This window comes from Heloderma suspectum, chromosome 3 (assembly GCF_057233095.1).
Source record: "Heloderma suspectum isolate Gila_16-S chromosome 3, 16-S_ref, whole genome shotgun sequence".
In the NCBI taxonomy this organism is placed as follows: domain Eukaryota; kingdom Metazoa; phylum Chordata; class Lepidosauria; order Squamata; family Helodermatidae; genus Heloderma; species Heloderma suspectum.
Window position 1 is genome coordinate 281,350,552 of NC_139460.1, and position 25,703 is coordinate 281,376,254.

Here is a 25,703-nt window from a genome sequence, read left to right on the forward strand (position 1 = left end):
ATGACAAACCACGTTTTTCCATGCCTAATGTTCATGGAGGATCAGAATCTGATGAACTAACTATATCCCTAAAGGTAGGCTATTCTGCTCTACCAACATTAAAAAAAATTGCAGTTTGGTGTGTTTACTATTTTGATAGAAAATGGACATGCATAGTGTGCATTGGAACCTAGTTTATTTTTACTTGCTGCCCCTAGGTAATCCCCTTATGCCTATGGATACTTCAGAGATTAAACATGAATTAAATGAATATTTGTAACCAAACTTGAAGGCACATTCCAACAAGTCCTTCAGCAGAAGGGTTGTATTTGGCTAGTAAGGGTAGGGGTACCCAAATTATACAAGTGTCCCATATATGGGCTGCCAAAATTGGGAAGAGTCAGGGATGGAAGGGGTCTGTACTGGTTGGAGAGACCCCCATGATATGCAAAGAAGTCCAGCTTTAAGAAGCCCTGCATTCTGTTTCCTGACTCCTAACTGAGCAGAGCAGAGGAAGCTGCCCCAGCTGGTCTAGAGGCTATACAAGCCAGCAAGCTCTCAGAGAGTGATCAGAGCGAGTGAACAGGGAGAGCAAACAGGAGTTTGGTAGAGGAGATCAAGGGGGAGGCCCCTAACTTCTTAAAAAAATATATTTTTCTTGTAACACACACTTCTATACCAGTGGAATTCTGTTGTTAAACTCCAGTGAATAGAAGACAAAGCACAGGCTATTCCAGTGCAATCAGAAAGCTAGCAACAAAAAGGGAATTGAGACTATGGAAGGAAAAGACTTTCCAGTGGTGGTGACCTGCAAGGTGAGTGCAGTGTTTGTTTTCTTGCCAGAGATCAACGTGGCCTACATGTGCAACAAGTGCAAGTTGATTTTTCTTCACTGTTGGAAGAAAAAGTAAGAGGACTGGAGTGGCGAGTGTTGACCCTCCAGGGAATAAGAGAAGTTGAAAAGTTCTTGGACAGAATGGTGGAACTACAGCAGCAAAGTGAAGTACAGGAGCTAGAAGACCAACGGCAAGGTGAGGCAGAAGAGGAAAATGATGAGGCAAGGAAAAATGCAGTAGAGGATACTCCTTGGAAAAGGGTGACAGTTACGAGCAGAAGAACTAGAAGCCACTCTCCACCAGTGGAAGCAGTGGAACTATGGAACCATTTTCAGGTACTTGAGGATGAGTGTGGAAGACAGCCTACAGAGGAAGAATTACAGGGGACCCCGCATGAGAGTGAGCAAGAGGCTGAAGGTCAGTCAAGCAGAGGCAATGAAACCAAGGCCTAGAACAACAAGAAGAGAGTAGTAGTAGTAGTAGTGGGAGACTCCTTGCTGTGTGGAATTGAAACCCAAGTATGTTGTGAAGACCCATGGACTCGCCAGGTATGCTGTCTCCCAGGAGGACGGATTAGGGACGTGACTGAAGGGTTGCCCACACTCATAAAGCCCACTGACAGGTATCCCTTTCTTCTCATCCATGTGGGAACAAATGATACTGCCAAGTGGAGCTATGAAGAAATCACATCAGACTTTGAAGCTTTGGGAAGGAAACTCAAGAACTTTGGGGCCCAGATAGTTTTCTCATCCTTCCTTCCAGTAGTTAGAAGAGGGATAGAAAGGGAAAGAAAAATATTCGGGGTGAATGACTGGCTACAAAGGTGGTGCTGACACGAGAGATTTGGATTCTGGAACCATGGGTTATACTTTCTGGAAGATTGTTGGCAAGGGATGGGTGCACCTCACAAGGGCTGGGAAGAATATGTTTGGCCACCGCATGAAGAACTTCATCAGGAGGGCTCTAAACTGAATCCTACAGGGGAGGGAGACGTAAAGTTGTGGGTAACAATGGATGAAGGCTTATGCATCACAACAGAGAGAACAGCTCTAATTGTGCGCAATAATAATCTTCAAGAAAATGTAGGAAGAAAGCCAGACTGTAAAGCACATGGTCTTCGATGTCTATATACTAATGCCCAGAGTATGGGAAACAAACAGAACGAACTTGAACTCTTAATACAAGAGGGAAGTTACGACTTGATAGGTGTAATTGAAACTTGGTGGGATGACTCCCAGGACTGGAATACAGCAATTCAAGGATATAACTTGTTCAAAAAGAACAGGAGGAACAGAAAGGGAGGTGGAGTTGCACTATATGTTGAAAATACATATCTCTGCACAGAAATACAGGAGGATGAGCTTGGTAGCCCCATCGAGAGCATCTGGGTTAAAATAAATGGAGCAAAGAATAAAAGGAACATAGCGGCTGGAGTCTACTACTGACCACCCAGTCAAGGAGAAGACAAGGATGAAACTTTTGAAAAGCAAATTGCCAGTGTTTCAAGGACGCATGATGTAGTAGTAATGGGGGACTTCAATTTCCCTGATATTTGTTGGGAGACAAATTCTGCAAAACATGGCCCCTCCAGGAAATTCCTGACTTGTGTTCCTGATAACTTTCTCCTACAGAAAGTGGAGGAAGGAACTAGAGTATTGGCTGTCCTTGACTTGATCCTAACCAACAGAAATTACTTAGTGGATAAAGTAGCAGTTACAGGAACTCTGGGGGAAAGCGACCATGTTATATTTGAGTTCTTGGTTCTAAAGGAAGCAAAAGCTGAGTATAGCCAAACGCGTACCCTGGATTTTAGGAAAGCTAATTTTAATAAACTCAAAACATTGATAAGTAAGGTCCCATGGCAAGCAACTCTAATGAGAAAAGGAGTCCAAGATGGGTAGGAGTTTTTTAAAAAGGAAAATCTAAAGGTGCAATCACAAACAATTCCAACAAGAAAAAAGGGGAAAGACAACAGAAGAAGCGAATGTGGCCTTCCCAAAAAGCTTAGAGGTGACCTGAAAACAAAAAAGCACACATATAGGAAGTGGCAGGAAGGCCAAGCTACAAAGGAAGAGTACAGGCAGGTAGCACAGAATTGCAGGGATGGCGTCAGGAAGGCTAAAGCTGAGAATGAGCTGAGGTTAGCGAGGGATGCGAAAAGCAACAAAAAGGCTTTCTTCAGCTACGTGCATAGTAAAAGACAGAGGAAAGAAATGGTGGTTCAGCTATTCAGTGAGAATGGCAAAATGATAACAGATGACAAAGAAAAGGCAGAAGTGCTCAGTTCCTACTTTGGCTCAGTCTTCTCCCCAAAGAGGGTCTATGACACCCCCACACACACAAAGGCGAAGTACAGGCTGAAGGGGCAGGATTGCAGCTTGAGATTGTTAGGCATACAGTCAAGGAACACCTAATTAATTTGAATGAGTTCAAATCTCCAGGCCCAGATGAACTGCATCCTAGAGTAATAAAGCAACTGGCAGAAGAACTCTCAGAACCGCTGTCTATTCCCTTTGAGAAATCATGGAGGACGGGGGAAGTGCCAGATGACTGGAGGAGGGCTAATGTGGTCCCTATCTTCAAAAAGGAGGACCCTGGGAACCAGTCAGCCTGACATCAATCCCTGGGAAAATTCTGGAGCACATTATAATGCAATCAGTCTGTAAGCACCTTGAAAACAATGCAGCGATTACTCGAAGCCAACATGGATTTGTCGAGAACAAATCCTGCCAGACGAAATCCTGCCAGATCATTTTTTGATCAGGTAACCTCCCTTGTGGACTGTGGGAATGCTGTGGACATCATATACCTCGACTTCAGCAAAGCTTTCGACAAAGTGCCCCATGATACCCTGATGAGCAAACTAGCTCAAAGTGGGCTAGATGAAACAACGATCCGGTGGATCCACAGTTGGCTACAGAAACGGACTCAAAGAGTGCTTATCAGTGGCATATTATCAAACTGGGGAGAGGTAACGAGCGGGGTACCGCAGGGCTCGGTCCTGGGCCCAATGCTCTTCAACATTTTTATTAATGACTTGGAGGAGGAGGTGCAGGGAATGCTTTTCAAATTTGCAGATGACACAAAATTGAATAGGTTAGCTAATATCCTGGAAGACAAAAACAAAATTCAAAGTGATCTAGATAGACTGGAGCCCTGGGCAGAAAACAACAGAATGAAATGTAACAGGGATAAATGCCAAGTTCTGCACCTAGGAAAAGGAAAAATCAAATGCACAGTTACAAGATGGGGGATATGTGGCTCAACAATACCAGAAGCGAGAAGGATCTTGGAATTGTGGTAGATCACAAGCTGAATATGAGCCAACAATGTGATGTGGCTGCAAAAAAGGCAAATGCTATTTTGGATTGTATTAATAGAAGTATAGCTTCCAAATCCCGTGAAGTACTAGTTCCCCTCTACTCAGCACTGGTTAGGCCTCATCTGGAGTACTGTGTCCAGTTCTGGGCACCACATTTTAAGAAGGATGCAGACAAACTGCAGAGGGTTCAGAGGAGGGCAGCGGAAATGATCAGGGGACTGGAAACAAAGCCTTAGGAGGAGATTCTGAAAGAACTGGACATGTTTAGCCTTGAGAAGAGAAGACTGAGGGGAGATCTGATAGCGCTCCTCAAGTACTTGAAAGGTTGTCACAGAGAGGAAGGCCAGGTTCTCTTCTTGAACATCCCAGAATGCAGGACACGGAATAATGGGCTCAAGTTACAGAAGCCAGATTCCGGCTGAACATCAGGAAAAACGTCCTGCCTGTTAGAGCAATACAACAATGGAATCAATGACCTAGGGAGGTAGTGGGCTGTCCCACACTGGAGGCATTCAGGATGAAGCTGGACAACCACCTGTAAGGAATCCTTTGACTCAGATTCCTGCATTGAGTAGGGGGTTGGACTTGATGGTCTTATAGGCCCCTTCCAACCCTACTATTCTATGATTGTATGATCTTGATTCTAGTACTCTAAGTTTTAGCTTTTATTGAGGTGATTAACTGGTGTCTGAACTGGAGGTGGAGCATGCATTGAACACTTCCCATACAAAATTATCTGCATAGAAAAGCAGATGCAAGCTTCTCCCTATGTGCTTTTTTTTTTTTGCGGTGGGTGGGTGGCTAGAGGAATATTCATGTTAGCCCCACCTGCTGTCTGAAGTGATGTAACATAGATACAGGCTTACCAGATGCTAGGTGCCTAGTCTCTAGCTCTTACAGACAAGATAGACTTATCTCCCCATCACTTCCTTGCAGCTTGGTCAGTATCTGAGGAACATGTCTGGATATCTAGAGCTGGTGACTATAGTCTTCTATTTATCCAGTTAATCTTAGTCAACTACCTAAGTGGTACTTCGTAAGAATGACGCTCTAAATCTGAAGACAAAGCATATCTGTTATATTTAGAGTAAGGTATGTTATCTGTGTCTCTTGATGATATTTGAAAGGCTTAGTAATGCTTTTCATTGTGTTTCTTAACTATACACGTGATGCAAAACCTAAGCAACTTTATTGTGTTCTTACTGGATGAATTAATCTAGCAGGAATTACAGAAGAGATTCAAGTTCTGTAACAAATTATTAAAAAAATAAGTTTTGGAGCCACATGCCATCTTACAGCAAAGATGGACTCTCTGCTTTTCCATTACACACTGACCACAAGTTTCTGTAAAGTTTGAAAGTTATTCAGGTGTCTGAAAATACATGGCAAATGCCTCTCAGGAGCTACAGTTAACTGACACATCCCCAGGTAATAAGTGTTTACCACATGATCTGAGTCACAAACATTTCCTTGAAAGAGTATAGAAATGTGGTGGCCCAGATATGGCGGAAACATAGTGTCCCATTTCTGTTGTAATATCATGTGAAGCTGGCCCCAGTAAACCGCTGTAATTGGGTTTTTTTTAAAGAGTTTTCAGTTAGGCTTGTTGTGTATCTTAATCTGTCTAAAATGGCTCAATGTAGACATCATGGCCAAACCATGTTTTTGCCACTGTGAATTTGCTGCAGACTGTCTCCTCCCCATATACAAATTACCTCCTTCACCTCCTGATTTGTGGTTAGCTTAGTTGGCTGTGGTGACTGAATTGTGCAATTTAAGATTGAAGCTACGTCAACAAGACAGAGAAAGGATTATTAGTAGTCATATTCAACAAGTGAAAGTGGCAGATGACTGATATAACTATCAATGCCAGCCCTTGAGAACTGAACCCCGAACTTACTACCAAGTGTAACATTACGTATGAGGGCGAGAGTATATATATGTCATGAAGTGAGTGCACTTGATTTTTTTGCTTAACCTTCCCTTGCTGCTTTCCTGGCATGCAGTACCTTCTACAACCTGAACAACAGAAATGCTTCCTGCCTAGGCTTAATTCAAGGGTCTTCACTATCAAGGACTGCATGGACAGTTTTATTCTCTGCTCCAAGTTCTTTTTTCTTCTGCTACAGGAGATAATTCCTCCCTTTGGAGGGTCTAGTGTGAGGGTCCTTACCACTGAGGAAATCACTAAATCCTAAAAAATATACTTTCAATCCTCAGTGTGTCCTGGATTATGGAAGATGATGAGTTCTCCTCACCCAGTTTGATTTCTCTGACTGTGATAAGGTGTGTAAACCTCTTCTGCTAGTCCAGTTAGTAGCATTTTCTTTCCTGATCCCTAAACTCTGTAAAATGTCATGCACAGTAATGGTCTTACATGAATAATAAGTGAGATATCACAAACTAAACATTATCAAACAGTCTTTACCTAGTTTATATTCTGTGGTATTTATATTCTGTGTGTTTTTTTGTGAAACGCCCAGAGAACTTCTGCTATTGGGCGGTATAGAAATGAAATGAATAAATGGTGTATGTATCTGCACTGACATTACATGCAGTTCTGGTTGCCACATCCCAAACAGTATTTGAAAGAACTAGAGAAAGTACAAGAAATGCAGCCAAAATGCTCAGGGCCATGCACTATTTTCATTGCCAGGTTAAAGCTGTGGCTTCTCAGTCACTTCTGTCAGCACTGAGTTGATCTAAGGAATGAATTGTCATAGAGTGTTCTGATGGCCTATTGCATAAAATGGCTATCATAAAATAAAAATTAAGGGAGGAGTGATGTATTTGTGGTTGTTAAATCATGAGAGCCCTACCTTTTTAGAAAGAGTATAGTTTTGCTTATCAGATAGTAAGGACTAATAGGATAAACATAGCCATCTTGGTGCTCTTGTGAAATCATCTACTGTCATTTGGTCAGGAATCACTTTTTAAATGAGCAGTGCTGGGGCTCAGGTCCTCATAGCCTCTTGCATTAGAAGGTGTTATTCTAATGCCACATACATTGCAATAGTTATTAAGAACATAAGAAGAGCCTTGCTGGATCAGACCAAGGGTCCATCTAGTCCAGCATTCTGTTCACACAGTGGCCAGCCAGCCAGGTGTCTACAGGAAACCCACAAGCAAGACATGAGTGCAACAGCATTTCCCTTATTGAGGATAAAGGAAAGAGAACTCTACATGTGCTCAGTCCTAAAGAGGTAGCTATACTAGTCTTTTACAGATTAAGTGCTTGATGGCACTGTTACTTCACATCTTCCAGGGCTAAATCCCTGCATTTCAAATAGGGCTGGAACCAACATTAAGCCATGCAGCTGGTCAGCCACTGTTGCTGACAGAATGCTAAGCTCAGTAGACCACCTGTCTGTATGGCACATTGTGCCTTTCACTGCATGTCAGGCAGCAATTCCACAGGCAACGTTTTCCCATCTTGGGATTGCAATAATAGGAAAAATTGCAGTGGTTGAATTTCTGATGAAATTAAGGTGGAGAAGGCACAGAGGCAAGGATATTATTGGCAGTTTGCTGGTAAATGATGGAAGTTAATACTCGCAAATGCTAATTAACATCTTATTTTTTGTCATGCAAGTGTGCAGGTTGGTTTAGCTTTATTTGCAGATAATACTTTGTGAATATAATCTCTATTGAAAAGTAAAATCAGCATGCAATAGTCCATTATTGCCACCTTTTAATAGTGTGGGTACTCATTTTGCCTGATAAAGTTAATCAGAGCTGAAAGCTTGTATATCTTTAAAAAGCTGCTTTGAAGATTTTAAATCTAAAAGTTGAATTATATATATTTTATTAAAAAACATATTTAGGCTATTGGTAAGTCTAAAGTGGCCATTTCACTGACTCCTTGTTTCTCTGGGGCAGCTAGTATTTGTTCTCTGCTGTTATGGTGACTTAATAAAAAGCTTCAAAGTACATCTTATATCATGTCTACATTTTTGGCTTTTAGAAGTATTATGATTTCTTTCCCCACACCCCCTCCCAGTTGTATTATTAGCTGGTTTACCGCCATACAGTCCATTATTTACAAAGTTTTGAGTATATGAAGCTTGCTGTCAGGTTGTTCTGACTGCAGTACAATACATATACTGTTAACATTTACTTTTCTTTATTTTTGCAGTTTTATTAGAATACACTTTGAAATGAAAGCAAACGTTCCATTCTGCAGTTTGTATATTGTATGCCTTAGAGCAGGTGCCCTTCAGATGCTTTGGACTACAACTTCCATCATCCCTGACCATTGGCCATGCTGGCTGGGGTTTGGCAGTACTGTAGTGCAAAACATCTGGAGGGCACCATGTTGCCTACTCCTGGGTTAGAGTGCTAATTACCAGCCTCTGAAATTGAATAGTAGATATTGAATAGTCTTCTGTTGAAATTGAATATTGGTAAGATTGCATAGGATTGTAGCCCTAAAGTTCTAAATGTATCATACCATGAACAATGGGATTAGAGTTTGGAGTTTTTGAAGATGACTGAAGGTAACTCCAGCATACCAGTGTAAAGGTACCATCCAGGGCTTAATTGCTATTTACTTGAATTGGAACCTGAAACTATTTACTTGAATTGCAACCTGAAACTAAGAATGAAGTTACTTTTTGTTTTATAGTTTATATATCACTTTCCTGGAGATTATTGAATTTAATTTACAAGGTGAATAAAAACAAGGCAAATTAATGAAATTAAATTTTAAAACAATGGCACAGTAATGGCAGCATAAAAACCTAACAGATTCGTGGCAGCAGATATAAACTGTAAAAACAGCAGATTTTGTTGCCCTAGAAACCTGTTAAAACTCTTTTAGACTCCTGACTTGTTTGGGATTCTGAGCAACCTGCTGAAAAGTGACACACATGCCTTTCTGCTTGGAAACCAACAGTTCCCAACCTTCTAGGAGTTCCAACACTGATCAGTGTTTCTTTTCCCACCTGTACAAGCACCTTTTCAATATTAAAAAGCTGTCCCCAACTTGACCATCAAGCTTTGCTTATCTTTTTGGCAACGAAACCCAGTGGAATGTGTTGGAGAGACCAGGTTTTCTTACTGGTAGTGCGGCCTAAGCCCCCGTTGGAGTTTCTCGGCGGGTGGGGGGCACTTCCTGGGCTGGGCCCAGGAATAGGACAGTGCCTGCTGTGTGGAAAAAGAGTTCCCGGCTTTTTTTTGTCTGGGTCACAGGTGGGGGCGGTGGAGGGAAGCAGCCGGTGTAGAACCGCGTCACAAAGAGGATTTTGCGTTTCCTTGACAACGCCGCCGCCTCAGCTACTTTTAACCCCTCTGAACTGAAGGAAGCGGATGGCAGTGTGTCTGCCTGGAACACCTAGCAGGTGGGGGCTGGCTGGTGGGTGGGGGGATGGAGTGGGAGCTGTCTGCCCTCCTACCCACCAGGGGAAAAACCACCAGGTAAGGTTTTTCCCCAAGCTAGGAGCTGCAGCCTTTTCAAAAGCGCTGCGACTCTTGTCATCTGGGATACGAGGCTGGCAGAGGCATATCAAGCATCAGGCGTCACTGTCCTCCCCAGCTTGCACGTGTACTTCCTGAGGCAATTGGTACGAGGCGCAATCCTAGACAGAAAAAACTCCTGAAATTCCCAGCATGGCTGGCTGGGGCATGTTGGGAGTTGTAGGCTTTTTTGTGTGTGGTCTAAATATGCATAGGATTGCCCCTGTAGGCGTTGTAGAATCTGAGGAAATTATAGGCGTAGAATCTGAGGAAATCAACAGAAGCCTGAGTTCCCTATTAAAACTAATCAGTAGAGGGCGGTGGTTCTCTCTTCCAAAGCAGAAGGAAGATGCTTCTCCCCATAAATGAGTTTTTTTGAGAATGTCTTTAAACATCATCTTGAATCATATTTTAAGGCAAGTGAATTACAAACACAGTGGATCTAGTTAATACTGAATAAATAATCTGGAGACTTTTTACATTCTTTTTGCCCTTTGATATATCTGTGTAGCACATTCTGCTCCAAACATGCTTTTCTTTGACATTAATCTCTTGCAGGTTGACAGTTTCCCCAGGAAGTGAATGATGATGTTGGAGAGCTTTTGAATTGAGCTGGAGTATTGGCAGGGTTTATTTTTCCAGTGCTAGTAGCGCCCAACTAAAGCTACAATCCTAGACACACATGGGATTAAGTCCCATTGAGTTCAGTGGGACTTCTCATTAAACACATAGAAGTACAGAGTAAGTGCAGGTAAAATAGATTGGTAGCTAAAATTTGTGTTTGGATGTTGTAAACCAGCATTATTTTTCTGCATTATATCCACCGGAACCAGATGAACTGGTACATAGTTCTTGGGGAGCAGGCACATGGTTCTGACAAAGTGATCATGTGACATTTTTTCTTTACAGTAGAGTCCTGAAGTGTAGCTGAGTAGTGCACAAATCCAAAAGTTCAGCAGGTAGTAAATTTAAACTGCATACATTAAGTAAACAGACGTATGCCAAATATGGATTAATAGTGGAGTTGAATTGGTTTGTTACAATGCACTTAGATTTCTGTCCTGCTCTGTTTAAAAGGTTTAGCACAAGTGACCACAGTGCATCCTTACCTGATTTTATTATCACAATACCCCTGTTAATTGAATTAGGTTGAAGTTAAGCTGTAATAGCAATTTCTGTATACTAGCTCCCAAACAAGAAAATGTGTAGTTCTTGTTTGTTTGTTTATTTATTTATTAAATTTATTAATTGCCCATCTGGCTGGTCACCCAGCCACTCTGGGCGATGTACAAACCATATAATAAAACAGTTTAAAACAATAGAATTCTACAATAAAAACATTTTCTAAAGTACCCTAACCCACCCCAAATGCCTGCCTGAACAACCATGTTTTTAATGCACGGTAGAAGCTCATTAAAGAGGGAGCATGGCGGAGTTCCACAGAGTGGGGGCCACCACAGAATAGGCCCTCTCCCTCGTCCCCACCAATCTAGTTGTCCTGGCTGATGGGACAGAGAGAAGGCCATCTGAGGCTGATCTTGTTAAGCAGCCTGTCTGGTGTTGCTGGAGGCGCTCCTTAAGACAGGCTGGTCCAGAACCATATAGGACTTTAAAGGTCAAAACCAACACCTTGAATTTGGCCCGGAAAACAACTGGTAACCAGTGCAACTCCTTCAGCACTGGAGTGATGTGATCTCGCCGGCAGCTGCCTTTCATCAGACGAGCCGCCATGTTCTGTACCAGCTGCAGCTTCCGAACCGTCTTCAAGGGTAACCCCATGTAGAGCACATTACAGTAGTCTAAATGAGAGGAGACCAGGGCATGTACTACCGATGGGAGCAGATGGTCGGGAAGGAAGGGGCGCAGCCGCTGTATCAGATGGAGTTGGTACAGCGCTGTCCGGCTCACAGCTGACACCTGAGCCTCCATGGACAGCTGGGAGTCCAAAATGACCCCGAGGCTGCGGACCTGGTCTTTCAAGGGTAGCCGTACCCCATTCAACACCAGGTCTACATCCCCCAGCCTCCTCTTGTCTCCCACCAAAAGTACCTCGGTCTTGTCAGGGTTCAGCTTATTCCTCCCCATCCAGCCCCTCACCGTCTCCAGACGTTTGGATAGGGATTCTATGGCCAACCTTGGTGGAGATTTGAACGAGAGGTAGAGCTGCATGTCATCCGCATATTGATGACACCGCACCCCAAACCTCCTGATGATAGCCCCCAGCGGCTTCACATAGATGTTAAACAGCATCGGGGAGAGGATGGAACCCTGTGGCACCCCACAAGTGAGCGGCCACGGGTCCGAAACCTCCTCTCCCAGTGCTACCCTCTGGAACCTGCTGGAGAAGAAGGACCAGAACCACCGCAATACGGTGTCTCCAGTGCCCAACCCCTCCAGGCAGTCCAGGAGGATACCATGGTCAACGGTATCAAAAGCCGCTGAGAGGTCGAGGAGAACAAGGAAGGAGCATTCACCCCTATCCAGAGCTCTCCTCATATAATCCACCAAGGCGACCAAGGCTGTTTCTGTCCCATGCCCAAGCCTGAAGCCCGACTGAAATGGGTCTAGATAACCAGCCGGCACAGCAGCAGCAGGCACGCCTCTTCCCCGGTGGTGGTGGCTTCTCCTGCAGGCCCTGGCTCTCCCAGGCAACCTCAGCCAGCCAGATTATGTAGCCCCTCCAGGAAGGGGCAGGTGGAAGCAGCACAGCTGGCTCAGTACCTGGGGGCCTGGTCCTGCAGGGACTGGCGGTCTGCCAGGCAGAAGTCCGCAGGGAAGGCCTGGTGTTGGTGGCGGCAGCAGGCCCAGCAGCAGCAGGCACGCCTCTTCCCCGGTGGTAGCAGCTTCTCCTGCAGGCCCTGGCTCTCCTAGTTCTGATGATAATTCATGATTTGTAAAGCGTGATTGTGAACCAAAGACTTTGCTGATCAATAATATTTACATTAAAGGATATTAGTAACGCATAGGTCCCAGTGCTTCTCTGTTTAGCTCACAGTTAGTATTTAATCTCAGTGTGCCTGTTTTTAATATTTTACATATATAGTCTTCAACATTTATCTGAATTTTAAGTATTTGAAACTGTAGCTATTGTTCTCTTAGTGCAGGGGTGGGCAACTTGTAGGCCAAAACATCTGGAGGATCACAGCGCCTATCAGTCTTCACCATTGGCTATGCAGGCTGTAAAGGATAGGAGTTATAGGCCGAAACATCTGGAGGGGCACAAGTTGTCCACCCCTGTCATGAAGGGCATTTTAGGCATACAGCTTTTCAGGCTGAAGGGGATAGTTTAAGCACAGGGAACACAATCCAGAGACTTGCAGCCTGATCCTACCCATGTTTATCCTGAAATAAATGCCACTGAGTGCAATGAAACTTATTTTGAAATAAGTCCACCTTTCTGTTTTTAATGCCAACCAGCAAGATGCCCGTTGAAGTTTACAAATTGCAGATGATCAGCCCCTTATTGTTTGTTCTCAAAATATCTGTACTCTGAAGTATATTGCCTTTGACTATGGAGATTCCTTTTAGCTATGGCTAATAGCTATTGATAGATGTATCCTCCATTAATTTGTCCGGTTGGTTTTAAAGCCATCTAACAGCCTAACCCTATACAGAGTTGAGTATGCCTATGACTGTATCCTGAGACACTGAATTGACCTAGGGAAGTAGTGGGCTCTCCCACACTGGAGGCATTCAAGACGAGGCTGGACAGCCATCTGTCAGGGATGCTTTGACTTGGATTCCTGCACTGAGCAGGGGGTTGGACTCAATGGTCTTGTAGGCCCCTTCCAGCCCTACCATTCTGTGATTCTATGTCAGTGAACTTTCTGTGGATTGCACCCACTGAGTTAAAACTATGCTTCTATAATCTTTATTTAGCTTGATTGATGCTAATTCGTGTGTTTTTAAAAAGATAAGTCATGCTACAAAAATTGATTAAACATCCAAATCTTAGCTAAGATTATCTTACTAATTAAAAAAATATTTTAACAGGTGAAAGGGATTAACCTATATTGCACTTCGTTTTGCATTCCAAAAACTTCTAAAGGGTTCCTCCTATTCTTCACATCTGTTTATTTTACACCATCTTAAGACATGTATATAGGGTTGATACTAATTTGTTTAATCAAGCATGTTCCTATACATGCTTAGTTTGTTTTTGTTTTTAATATAGTTAGCTATATGTTAAGCTTATACCGTGCTTATAAACACCTTTAACTTGCTTAACTACCTTAATTCTCAAAGTGGCTTCCAAGACAAAATTTTAAAAATGCAATTACATTGATACAGTGTCATAAACTGATTCACTAAAATGACCATTCAAAGCACACAGACTCACTAAAAAATAACTGACAGTCAGTCATCCCAAGCTGTTCTCCAGCCCAGTAAATGCTTTTCTGAAGAGGAAAGTCTTTGTCATCCTTCTGAAAGCTGGGAGGGAATTTAAGGGGTTTCTGTAAGGTGCATGCTGCCATCAAAAAGTCCCTCAATCTAGTGCTTTCTTGCAGAACTTGAGATGGTGTGGGCATTTGAAGCAAGGCTTCCTTGGATGACTTTAAGCACACAGAGATACATACGCTAGGCAAGCTCCTTCAGATGTGCAATGCATCATGACCTGTTGGTCATGGGTTAGAAACCAGCGTATGCCAGGTTTTGGTGGCTGCTACATGTCCAATAGTTGTAGAAATTGGCCTTTGGCTTGGCATTAATATGTATAATTTGCTTAGTCAGAGAGGTTAGTCTTTTGTTTCATTGTGAGCCTCCCTGAGTTTTGTGGATGGGTTACAAATCCAAAAAATAAATTTAAAATGGTGCAGTGGACTATGGGTATAATCTTCCAGAACTAGCAAAGTAGTATATATTTTGTATATGAGTAATGTAATTCAACTTGGAAAGTGTACAGATATGACTTTACATCTATTTAGGTGAAAGGGCAGCAATTCATTGTGTGTTTTTTCAATAGTTGCTTTATTTAGTTTCGAATTTTCATCTTTAGATTTCTTCAACGTTGCCTGTGACAAATCCAGCAGTGGCTGAAGCGTCTGGAAACTGCTGTCCCATTGGCACCAGCAACAACAATGAGAAGTCATTTAAGGTTTCTTTGACTTGATACTTTGTGCTTTATTCTAATTTAATTGTTTGTTACAAGATTATGAGATCAGTTGGAAAACACAGTATAACTGGTCTGTTTCCCATTCTCAATTAACAAATGTACTTCCGAAAGTAATGGGTGAAATAGCAGATTATATTGTATAATAGGGATCAACTCTAGGAGTAGTTGTCAGGACATTTCCTGTTGAACTGACTTCTTTTGATTTTTATTAAATTCTTTTCTTTGAAACAAGCTTATTTTCTTTTTGACTTGAGTTGAACTTGCATGTAACTAGTTAGGGCTGCAACTATACAATATGATTGTGGGTGAAATTAATTTAAGATCATAAAATTTTGGAATAATTTCTTTAGCATAGGTTTTTGTTTTAATGTTGTAGCATAGCGTCCCTAAGTACAAGAAAAGATTGTTTAAGCCCCCAATAATAATAAAAAAATAAAGACAGATCATGCATCTCATAGTACTAGGGGTTCCATTTAGGGAGTGTGAAGGGGAAACAGCCTCTGCCCAATATTCCAGGCCACCTGTAAGTATTTTATCTCATAATAACCAGTTACCAGTGCAATCAGAAGACTAATTGTGACAAGTACACAGATGTGTTCAAGAGTGGGCCTTTGAACCTTTTTTTAATGACTCTTCCCCATGGTACTGAAACCTGAAATGACATCTGTGGGTAGCATTCTTTTTGACATGGGGGACATAGACTTTGTAGTCTGGTGGCATACTTGTTTAAGAATTTAGAAGTAGCAACTTCAGGGAATTCAGCATCACTTGAAAAATATGGCTATCGCCTTTTTAGTGCCAAATGTATCTATCAATTCAAGTAGGTGGGAACAAACATCCCAAAATGAGGCTGGGAAGAGTCATGAAGAGGGCGTTTGCGCTTCGGTTGTCTAGCCACGGGAAGGCGGAGCAGGGGAGGCGGCGGCTGCTGGACAACACATAGGATGTGTCATACCAGCATTTCCGCCTTCCCCGCCCCGGAATGCCCCGTTTTGACCACCCCGTGCTCCTCTTCCAAGTGTGGAGTACGAGGTCATTCCGTGCTGCCTGTGAGGCAGCGCAGAAGGGGGAGATGGTCAGCTCTCTGGGAACTGACTTCGGAGCACAGGCTCTGAGGTCGGTTCCTAGAAAACCACATATCCTATGGCCATCTAGCTATTGATTAGTGGCCATAGGATTGCTCGCTCCATCTTTGAAATGCTGAATACTGCTGTAACTGCTAGACTTCTGTGTTGTTGAAAGACCAGAAGAGCAGGACCAGTGCTGCAAGCATGCGTTGTGCTTCTTTGTTCAGATAGTCTGAAAAACCTTTGGTTTGGAATTGGACATTGATTTGCTATCTAGCAAATTGGCTCAGTTTTTAAACTTTAATTGTCTACTAGAAGATTACAATATAAAATTGTGATCAAGCTTTTTGTCTTTGCATTGCATATTCCAGGCAGAAATTGAACCTATTGCCAATCAGAGTTTTTGATATTGCCCTTTCTTTTTAAATGAAGAAAGAGAATCTTTAATCAAATTTATAAATTTGTTAATGTTTAAGGTGCCAGAAGACGGTTTGCTATTCAAATTAATAAGGTTCCTGCCTGAAATAAGCTGGCTTCACTTAGTCCAACTGCTGCAGTTGAATTCTGTGGATACGATGACTCTGTTTGATGAAGAGTTCTGTGTACAAGCTTGCATATGCCATTATCGTTTGTAGACTGGCCACAATCTAACAGTGTTAAGCAGGTGAAAGTCCATAGCTTAAGACCACTTAACTATGTTGGATTGTGGTCTATGACAGTTCTCAGGCTACTCCAGAGGACATGCGGAAAGGTTGGTTTCATCTGCTAAGTATTGTTGTATCTGCTTTGTGTTAATAGAGCTATTGGAGTAAAACTTATTTGTATGTGAATGGAATATCATTTAGATTTTCAGAATCTTTTATTTATAAAACTTGTAATCCATCAATTTTCAAAGAGCTTATGTCAGCTTACAGTAAAAATTTTTTCTAGTATTACAAATGTAGCCTGAACATTTGTGAAGAGGAGCATTCCCCACTATCAGCTGGGTATTTGAACTTTGAATTGCCAGCTAAAAACATGCTATTTCTCCCACTCTCTTACAGATACTACGGAAGGTGTTGATGCAAGTTCTGCCAGTGAATTAAACAGATGTTTAAGGGCGAATATAGCAAAAATGGCTCAGTAAGTAAAGTGGACAAGTAGGTGGCTCTTTGTTGTTTTGTATAATTTCTTAACTTCAAAAAATGATCCTGGTTTAAGATAAGAAGGGCTATGTGGAAATACAAACACTGGAAGTATCATTAGCTTGCTTCATGGACACTTCCAAGGATAATAAGAGATTTTCCCACCTAACCAATTAAGCATTATGAATAAAAGCCTACATGTGATCTTGTGCATCAGGTACTGCATAGATTATGTGCTTGCATTTGTCTTTAATAAAATAATTGATCAACAGAGCAGTCCTATGGCCCCTAGACAACATCTGGGACACCATAGGATGCTGCTGATCTCTTCCTCTGCACCTGTAGACAGAAGTACGAGTGTGGAGGAAGAGCTCTGATCATGGATCTTCTCCCCACACCCCCAACTACAGTGAAAAACTCCATGGTGGCTCTGCTTTCTGAGATCATGACAGCATCCTTGGAAGAGGTCAGGGAGGGTGGAAAGGAGGTGTGCTGGTGAGCAGAAAGGGGAAGGAGAGGCATGGATCAGCAACATCCAGAAGCCTTTCTGGCAACCACTCACTGGAAAGTAGGGAAACTAAATGGACTAAGAGGTTAACAGGAGCTGTAAAAGTCTTCATCCTCTTCCCACCCTGCTTGGCTCTTGCTGGCAGGGCTTTGGAGAGGCAGAGGGCTCCGATTTTTTAACTCTCTTTCTATCAACAGAGTATTCGATAGAATTGTGCTTCAGATCCCTAAAATTCAGTAGGATTATTCATTCCATTCCATGTGTAGGTATGTGTGGAGTGGGGTGGAAGCTGGCAAGGAAGTGGGGTTGGGGAAACGTTTTGGTATGTGAAACAACACAAATAGGAAAGGAGGGAGGATGAAGTCAGGGACTGGATTGTCTCCTTAGTTTATAATCCAGTGAAAAACAGTTCTGCACATTTCAAACTTGCATTCTGTATATCAACAGCAACTTGAGTGTAATTTACTCTGTGGCATATTTTAAGACCATTGTGTTTATCTTCTGTGATTTGTAATGAAAATATAATATATATATTTTCTGCCCGCAGTCCAGAGAATGTCACACAGAAGTCCTGCTTGTATTTCTAATTTCTGTAAATTAGAGGGGCTGTTATTTGTGGGAATCTAGCAAATCTATCATAAATTTGGACATTTACTTGCAATTTCACTTCTAAGAAGAGCCACAGATTTTGTACAATACATTGATGACAGAACTGTGTGTAATGAGAAAAAGTACAGGTGATTACTCTTTGGGACCACAAATATCTTTGGCCAACTTATTGGTTATACACACTGAGTTACTCTTGCTATATAGGATTTAAGAAAGGTTATCCCCTGGTTATATATGCCAAAGGCACAAATCTCTTTCATGAAACAGAATGGCTGCATTCAGGCATAACTGTGGTGTAGCACTACATGACTGAGCCTTGGGCATGACTGAGTCAGATACTGGGAGCTTCTGCTTCCTTTTTTAACTAGACAGGTTAGTGTTATGTCCTAACTCTGAGAAACTCTGTGGTTATTTTTTAACTATAGTTAATTGAAACAAGGCAGCTTCAAACCATGGTTTATGAAGTTGGGTTATTTTAATAAACCATAGTTAATTTATGGTTGCAGCCATATCAGGAGAGGGGAGAACACATTTATTCATTCATTCATTCCATTTCATTTCTATACAGCCTATTAGCTGAAGCGCTCTGGGCAGTTCACATAAACCCAAGGCTTGTGCATATAGCACTAAACTATAGTTTAGCTTTATGTCCAAACCAGTCCAGCGACTTTGCCCTGTACTGATAACGTTGTAGTTATTTGGAAGTATAATATTTAGTGACTTCTTTTGAGGTACAAAAAGGGTCTGTAGCTCAGTAGTGCAGCACATGCTTTACATGGAAAAGGTCCCAGGTTCAACCTCTGTTATCTCCAGGTAGGGCTGGGAATGACCCCTTTCTGGAACCCTGGAAAGCTCTTGCTTGTCAGTGTAAACAATATTGAGCTAGATGGACCTATGTTCTGGCTCAGTATAAGGCAGATTTCAGTGCTTCTTCTATAATAAGTTGATTTTTTGCAATTTAATCTTTACTAGATCTAAAAGTGAGCAGACCTTGTATTACTAGAATCTTCTATTACCATGCTGAAGAATCTTGTATTACCATACTGAAATATTTTTTGCATCACCCCAAAATCTGAAATAGCACCCTGAGTGTCTGACTGAAATGCCTACAAATATGAAATATTGGTGGGATCTCAGTGGAGGGGTAGTACTAAAATATTTGATGCAGGAATTTAGAATTTGAGGGCTGGAAAATTATTTCAGTGTTTGGATTAAAAGACATCAGTATAAATTTTATTGACATGTTAACAGTGATTTTGTATATACTTTCTACATTGTAAAGAACTACGTGTATTTTAAATTACATAATGTCTAGACACTGTTGTCTTCATGTAGGGTTGTAAGGATTTATATAGGTTGAATTGAAATGTCCCAAACGCAGTCCTTCAAACCGTTGGTTTGAGGCCTTGGGAAGATGATGTGGCCTCACTTGTGATTGTCTAGTGATTGATTCAGCTATTATTGACAGCCCTGATTCATAGCTGGTCCCAAGCCTTGTGGGTCAAGTGAGCTTCTTTCCCAGTTCTGATACCAAACAATCCTTAACTGAAGGCGCTGTGAAACAAACCTGGGGGCTTTATTCATGAAAGATGTGCTAAAGCCTTTACCTTCTCCACTTCTGTTTGGGCTTATGTTTCACTTTTATGAAAAAAGAATTTCTTTTTATGTAAGGTATGATATTTTTAGCCTAAAACCCTAAGTAAGTGTTATCAGTATGTGATGGTATATTTTCTTTTCTTCTGTTTCAGGACTTCGTTGATCTTTATGTGATATTCTTGTCAAGCTTTTCTGAGTAGCTTACAGTCTTCAAAGATGGAATCAATGAAGCTAAAGCATGATATTAATCCATTCCTTCTTCATATTATAAACTTTGTAATCTTGGTGTACACATGCATAACTTTTATTCCATGGTATTTATTTTCTGGATCAAGATATGCCATAGCCAAGTCAAGGCAAATTAAAGCTAAGCCTGTCACTAGCAGGCCAGGTAGTGCATATAGATCTGTGAACAGTCTGCATTGCTTAGCATCTGTATTATATCCTGGATGTGATACACTTGACAAAGCTTTTAAATATGCTAGAAGTAAATTTAAGGACCGAAAACTCCTGGGAACGCGAGAAATCTTAAAGGAGGAAGATGAAATCCAGCCATCTGGAAAAGTTTTTAAAAAGGTATGTTACTTCTTGGATTTAAAAAAAAAACTTGAAAGAGTGCGGGGAAGGCTTAAAGTCTTATTATCTGTACTACAGAGTCACTTTATAGCAAGTAAAAGATCTTAATGATCATAGGCAGTGTATGTGTAGTTAGTGTATAACACGGAAAACAAGCTAGTATATGTTCTTTCAACAGAGTATGAACTAAGCAGAGTATCAACAGAGTATGAACTTCTTGAACTAAAAATATCAGAAGACATGGCTGCACACATCAGAAGTTCTCACAAGTATGCATGGTCATAGTTTATCTCAAATAACTGGTTAAAACAGCCTTCCCCAACCTGGTCCCTGCCAGATGTTTTGGACTATAACTCCCAGCATTCCTAACCATTGGCCATCTGGAGAGCACTAGGCAGGGGAAGGCTGGGTAAAAAGAAGAATGTAATAGGTTTCATTGTACAAAGGAGCAGTTTATTTGCAAAGAGAAATGTATATATTTTAGGGGGCTCCCTACAATTATTTCATAGGTCAGGATGGATAACATATATCCTGCTGCCTTCCTTGGGCATGAGAGCGTTTCTCAGGCTTCCAGTTTGGTATTCAAATACTCCATTACCTGTTGTTACTGTGGTAGCTACAGTTGGGACAGATGAGCATCTTCTCCACTTGCTATAGTTATTTAAGTGTTAGAGTGGCTCTTTCCAGAGTGATACTGGTAGATTGGTAGAGGATCTACTGTAAGGATGCATGGCTTAAGTGGGTTTTACCTTGCATTCATAAGCCCCTAAATCCCACAGCCAGGTGGGAACTGCCTCTCCCTCTTTGGCAACCATCCCTCCTAAGTACAAAGACCTTTTCCCAAGTTCTCTACACATTGCAGAGAAATGATGAACCTCAAATCCTCTGGCCTTTTCTGCTGCTGCATTTTGGAGAGAAGGAAAGAATGGGTGTAAGTTGCTTGTGCGATTTATTTTCTACTCCAAAACGGTGCAGAAAGCAATGGGCTACAGGCTACAAGCTCTAGTGGGCCTTTTGGTCTCTGATGGTGTTGGTACTGATGATGCATAAGGAGAAACGCCGTGGAAAGAAACATAAGAGTTAGGCAGAGTTAGAAACTCCCTTTTGTACTAGTGCATCGGAATAACTATGTTGTCTATCCAAGAAAATCCCCCACCAAAACTAGACAAAAGTGACACTTTTTTCTGGCATGGCTCCTATGCTTTTAAATGACTCATAACAAACAGAGATTCAGTAGATGGAGATGCAGTGAAGAGAGAGGCTGTTGAATGCCTTCCTCTCCCAGATTTTAAAGGTGCAGGAGTATATCTTACAGGCTCCGCTTAGCAACAGTGCTCTATCCATACAGGGGGATGTTCTTGTAACTTCATGTGCTGTGTGATGGGTAGAAATTCAGTGGTGTGTTCCCCCTCCCCCCAGCATGGAGGGACAGAAGTGGGTGATTTTGTTGAATTTCTGCATGTTCTGCCAACTTTTAAAGGTATGGGTTTCCCTAGTCAAAATCCAACACTACCTGTAACATTGAAACATAATTCCAGTACGCTGCTGTGAGCCCTTTGCAGCCTCCTTTAAAATCTCTTCTTCAGTTCTGACAGGGTATGAATATAATAAGAAATATCCCCTTTCTTATTTTCTGGCCAAGCAATCACTTCAATCATGTCTCTTCTTTCTAGCCAGCAAACCAGAAAGGAGGAAAGGCCTCCAGCGCTGAGTGGTAACAGATATCTTTAATATAACTCTATGCATTTTGGAATAAAGACTCCTTCAGGAGCTAAACATATGAACAAAACAGAGGACAACCCTGTAAGAATATTAAAAAATTTGAAAGCAATACAATGAAATACATAGATTAAAACTAAATTCACAAAGGGAACTTACTCTACAGTATAAAAGACCAAAACTTCAACCTTTATATATTCAAAAGCATATGTTAAAAGACCACATTAAACCATGATCCACTGAAACTATTGACTAAAAGCATCTCAAACATTTAAGTTGCCAAATACTAATCTTGCAAGGAAATGCAGAAATTCCAAAAGTAGGAAGCTTACTTGCTCCCTAAATATATAAAACCTTTACAAATCAATTGAAGAAAACCAAAGGAGCAAAATTCTCTCTGTTGTCTTCTGTTTTGTTTGTGTGTTTAGCTCCTGAAGGGGGAGTCTCTATTCTAAAATGTGTAGAGCTACATTAAAGATTTCTGTTATCACTCAGCACCCATGTCCTTTCCTCCTTTCTGGTTGGCCTAACTGAGGTGCTGTTTTTTCCCTCCTCATTCCACGTTGTTCATTCTAGCTGCCCAATTACAATCTCCTCTTTCTGGAAAATCGCATAATCTGAATCCAGAGTGAAAAGTTGCTTATATTCTGCTGGTAAAATAGCATTACTTGGATTGAGAAGAGGAGCCCATTATTTCCTTTTGACTTCTCTGCTATTTTCTTCTTGCTTTCGTTCAGTGAACCCAGCCAGCGAAAAGAATAACTTTTTGGGGTAGTATTAGAATAAAAGGGCATCCCAACATTATCCTAATTTTTACACCAATTCCTGTAATTCCTGTTGTACTTGACCAGTCTATGGAACATTTTAATTGGAAGTGAGGACTGTGTGGAGCTCTAGGATTTTATATCCCTTCAGTGCAAAGTGAGAAAAAAGACCTCTCCTCCTCCCTGGTGTACTGTGCTCCTGCTCGAGGACCCAGAGGAAAGGCTGGCTTATCAGCCAAGGCAAAATTTGTAGATCGCTGTTCCTGAACAGCGAGTGCTCGTGATGCATAAATGTGTGTAACCCTCATCTTGGTTGGCAGAACAGTTTCTGAAAACAAGTTGTTATTGCTTACGAACTGGTCTTTTAAGCACAGATTAGGATTTTATCTACTTAGTAAGTTTCTTTTCTAAGCATAATTAGTGGAATAAATGTTCATTATTAGAGAGCTTTATGTCATTCTGTTATGCAAGTTATTAAACTTCCAGGCAGCTGAGAAATGCAGAAACAGAGCTGCTTATTTTTAGGGGGGGGGGAGTCTGTGCGGGGGGGAGAATGATGTGATTAAAGGCTTTGGGCTTATCCATGGGAAGGCCTTTTTTTGAGTTCTGGAAACACTGTGGTTCTTTAGATCCAAAGTGCAGTCCAGACCATTAGCTCTTCCACATCTCTTTAGCCTGCATGTCCCTCCTCTCGTTTGATGTCATACTGTTTTCCCCACATTTTATAATATTTGGGGGAAAACAGAGGCACAGTGGTTTCTGGTGGAGCTCTATGAACAACTGTCTTCTGCTGCAACTTCTAGGTGAGCCTCAAGTTATTTTATTTATTTATTTTATTTATTGCATTTGTTCCCCGCCTTTTTTCCTCTTGCAAGGAACCCAAGGCGGCTTACATTATCCTCCTCCTCTCCATTTCATCCTCACAACAACAACCCTGTGAGGTGGAGTGGGCTGAGAGTCTGTGACTGGCCCACAGTCACCCAGTGAGCTTCCATGGCCGAGTGGGGACAAGAACCCGGATCAGTTACATTGAGCGGGTCCTGTTCTCATTCCCACATTTGTGTTTTGGGATGAGGAGAATAGTTAGCCTTCCTATTTGTTCCTGCCTAGTGTGATACAAGAGGGGCCAAGCCAAATAACTAGAACTCTTCTTCCTGCATGTGGTCCTCCATGTCAGCCTTAACATGGTGATGCCCGCAGCAGGAAAAGGGAGGAATTGTCAGGTGGCACTTGAACATCTCACACAAAGTATTTAAAGAGTCCCAATCTGTGTTTTTTTTCTGAAGACACTATAGAAATTGCAAATGGTGGCACAGTAATTTGGAGGCAGGGGGAAAGGAAGTTTAAAATATGCATGCAGGTAAGTTAGAGAAAAGTTGTGACAATAAGCACACTTGCTGCTATTTTGTTTTGTTCCATAGGGTGGCAGCATTAGATATGCCTGCCTGTAGAACAGGCATGGGTAGCCTTGAGGCTAGCAAGATCTACTTTGCTTTTTCCTAAGACCCAGAGTTTACCAGTGGGACCCAGATGCAAAATAGTGGCTCAAGGGGCAGAGCCAATTGCATACTGCACCCCATGAGCCCTACTCTAGGTCAGGGGTGGGCAGAAAGTAGATCTCCAGATGTTTTGGACTTCAACTCCCATCTCCTTGATTATTGGACATGTTGGCAAAGGCTTCTGGGAATCAAAGTCCCAAAATCTGGAAATCTTCCTTCTGCACACCCCTACTCTAGGTGACTGGCATATACAAATATGAATCTACATTTGAGTTACTACAGACCTCTCTGTTTTTTGTGGGGAGTAGGGAGTTGTTTAACAGCAGTTGTTGGTGCTGCTAAACCACTTTGAATCAAAAACCCTTGTTGAGCTGCAGCAGATCATACCGCAGTCTAAGAGTAGATCCAAATCTTCCTTCTGCTCACCCTTCCATAGAATGTGTTTTCATTCTATATTATAGAAACAGTTGAGATTCTAAAATCCTGTTTGTTTTAAAATGTATAATTGCTGGTAAATTAAATTTGTTTTATTTCCCCTCTATTATTTATCTTAAAGCTGTTTATATGGCAATTCAGTATTTTAACTATTTTTAATCCAGAGAACATTGGTTATTGAGTGAATTAAAAATATAATAAATAAATGCATGAATAAAACCATATAACCTTTGAAAATGACTAAAATCTAAATTTCTTTTTGGGATGTGAACTACAAAACTGCTCAACACTTCCATCTGATAAAGCCTATCATTTCTCTGTTTTATGCTGGAAAATCATACATTTTTGGGAATGAATATAATTGTCTTTCCTGATCTTGCTGAGCATCTAACAGTGCAATCCCATGCATGTTTACTCAAAATTAAGTCCCACTGAGTTCAGTGGGGATTACTCCCCAATAAGGGTGTATAGAATTGCAGCGCAAGTCATGCTCATGATTTGTCATTTTAGTAAGTTAAAATTCCAGTGAGCCATTTTAGTATATATTTCCCTGTTAAATTAAAGATAAAGCAGTCTGAATAGGATCACCTTGTGCACCAAGCATGCTAAGTTGGAAGTAAGTCTTATGAAGTGTAATGTCTTACTAAATTTACTTCCAGTAACTGTGCTTAGAAGTGCAGCCTTAGCAACCTGATAGAAGCCATAGACCTGGTTCGCACATAACAATTAACTATGGGTTAAATAATCCATAGTTAGCTGTGGCTGCACTGGAGCGAACAAGCACACTGCCTCCCACACTCTCATCCCTTCTGCTTTATAGACAGCTTTGTAAACAACCCAGGAACACAGTGCTCCTGGGTTGTTGTGATGTATGAACCCAGCACTGTGGGTTGTTTAGGATAATATTTATTTTTGTCCATAGGAGATTAGCATTTGTTCTTAAGTGTTGTAACAAGTAGCACACACTAGAGAGCAGTATTCATCTTTTTTCACTCACCTTTGTCAAAAGCTCACTAAGATTTTTGTTTGTTTTGTAGTTTTTGTACTCTTTGTACAGTGCAGTTTTAGGTGTGTGAATAGCCCTGTGCATGCACAACCGTAG

General features: G+C 41.5%; 1 protein-coding gene across 6 annotated transcripts in view; it reads left to right on the forward strand.

Annotated features, from left to right (window-relative positions):
• The window catches only part of ACSL3 (acyl-CoA synthetase long chain family member 3), a 71,131-nt gene that overhangs the window by 8,518 nt on the left and 36,910 nt on the right, over nucleotides 1-25,703 (forward strand). For 3 of the 6 annotated variants that reach the window (XR_014789577.1, XM_084847098.1, XM_084847097.1), the window contains exons 2-4: nucleotides 14,588-14,686; nucleotides 16,815-16,893; nucleotides 19,761-20,184. Coding sequence is in view for 5 of the 6 variants with exons in the window: in XM_084847098.1 (XP_084703224.1) it covers nucleotides 19,825-20,184 (360 nt within the window). In the remaining variant the exon portion in view is untranslated. Of the gene's footprint in view, nucleotides 1-10,149; nucleotides 10,343-14,587; nucleotides 14,687-16,814; nucleotides 16,911-19,760; nucleotides 20,185-25,703 lie in introns of all 6 variants that reach the window. The other 3 variants (XM_084847100.1, XM_084847101.1, XM_084847099.1) reach the window with 3 other exon arrangements.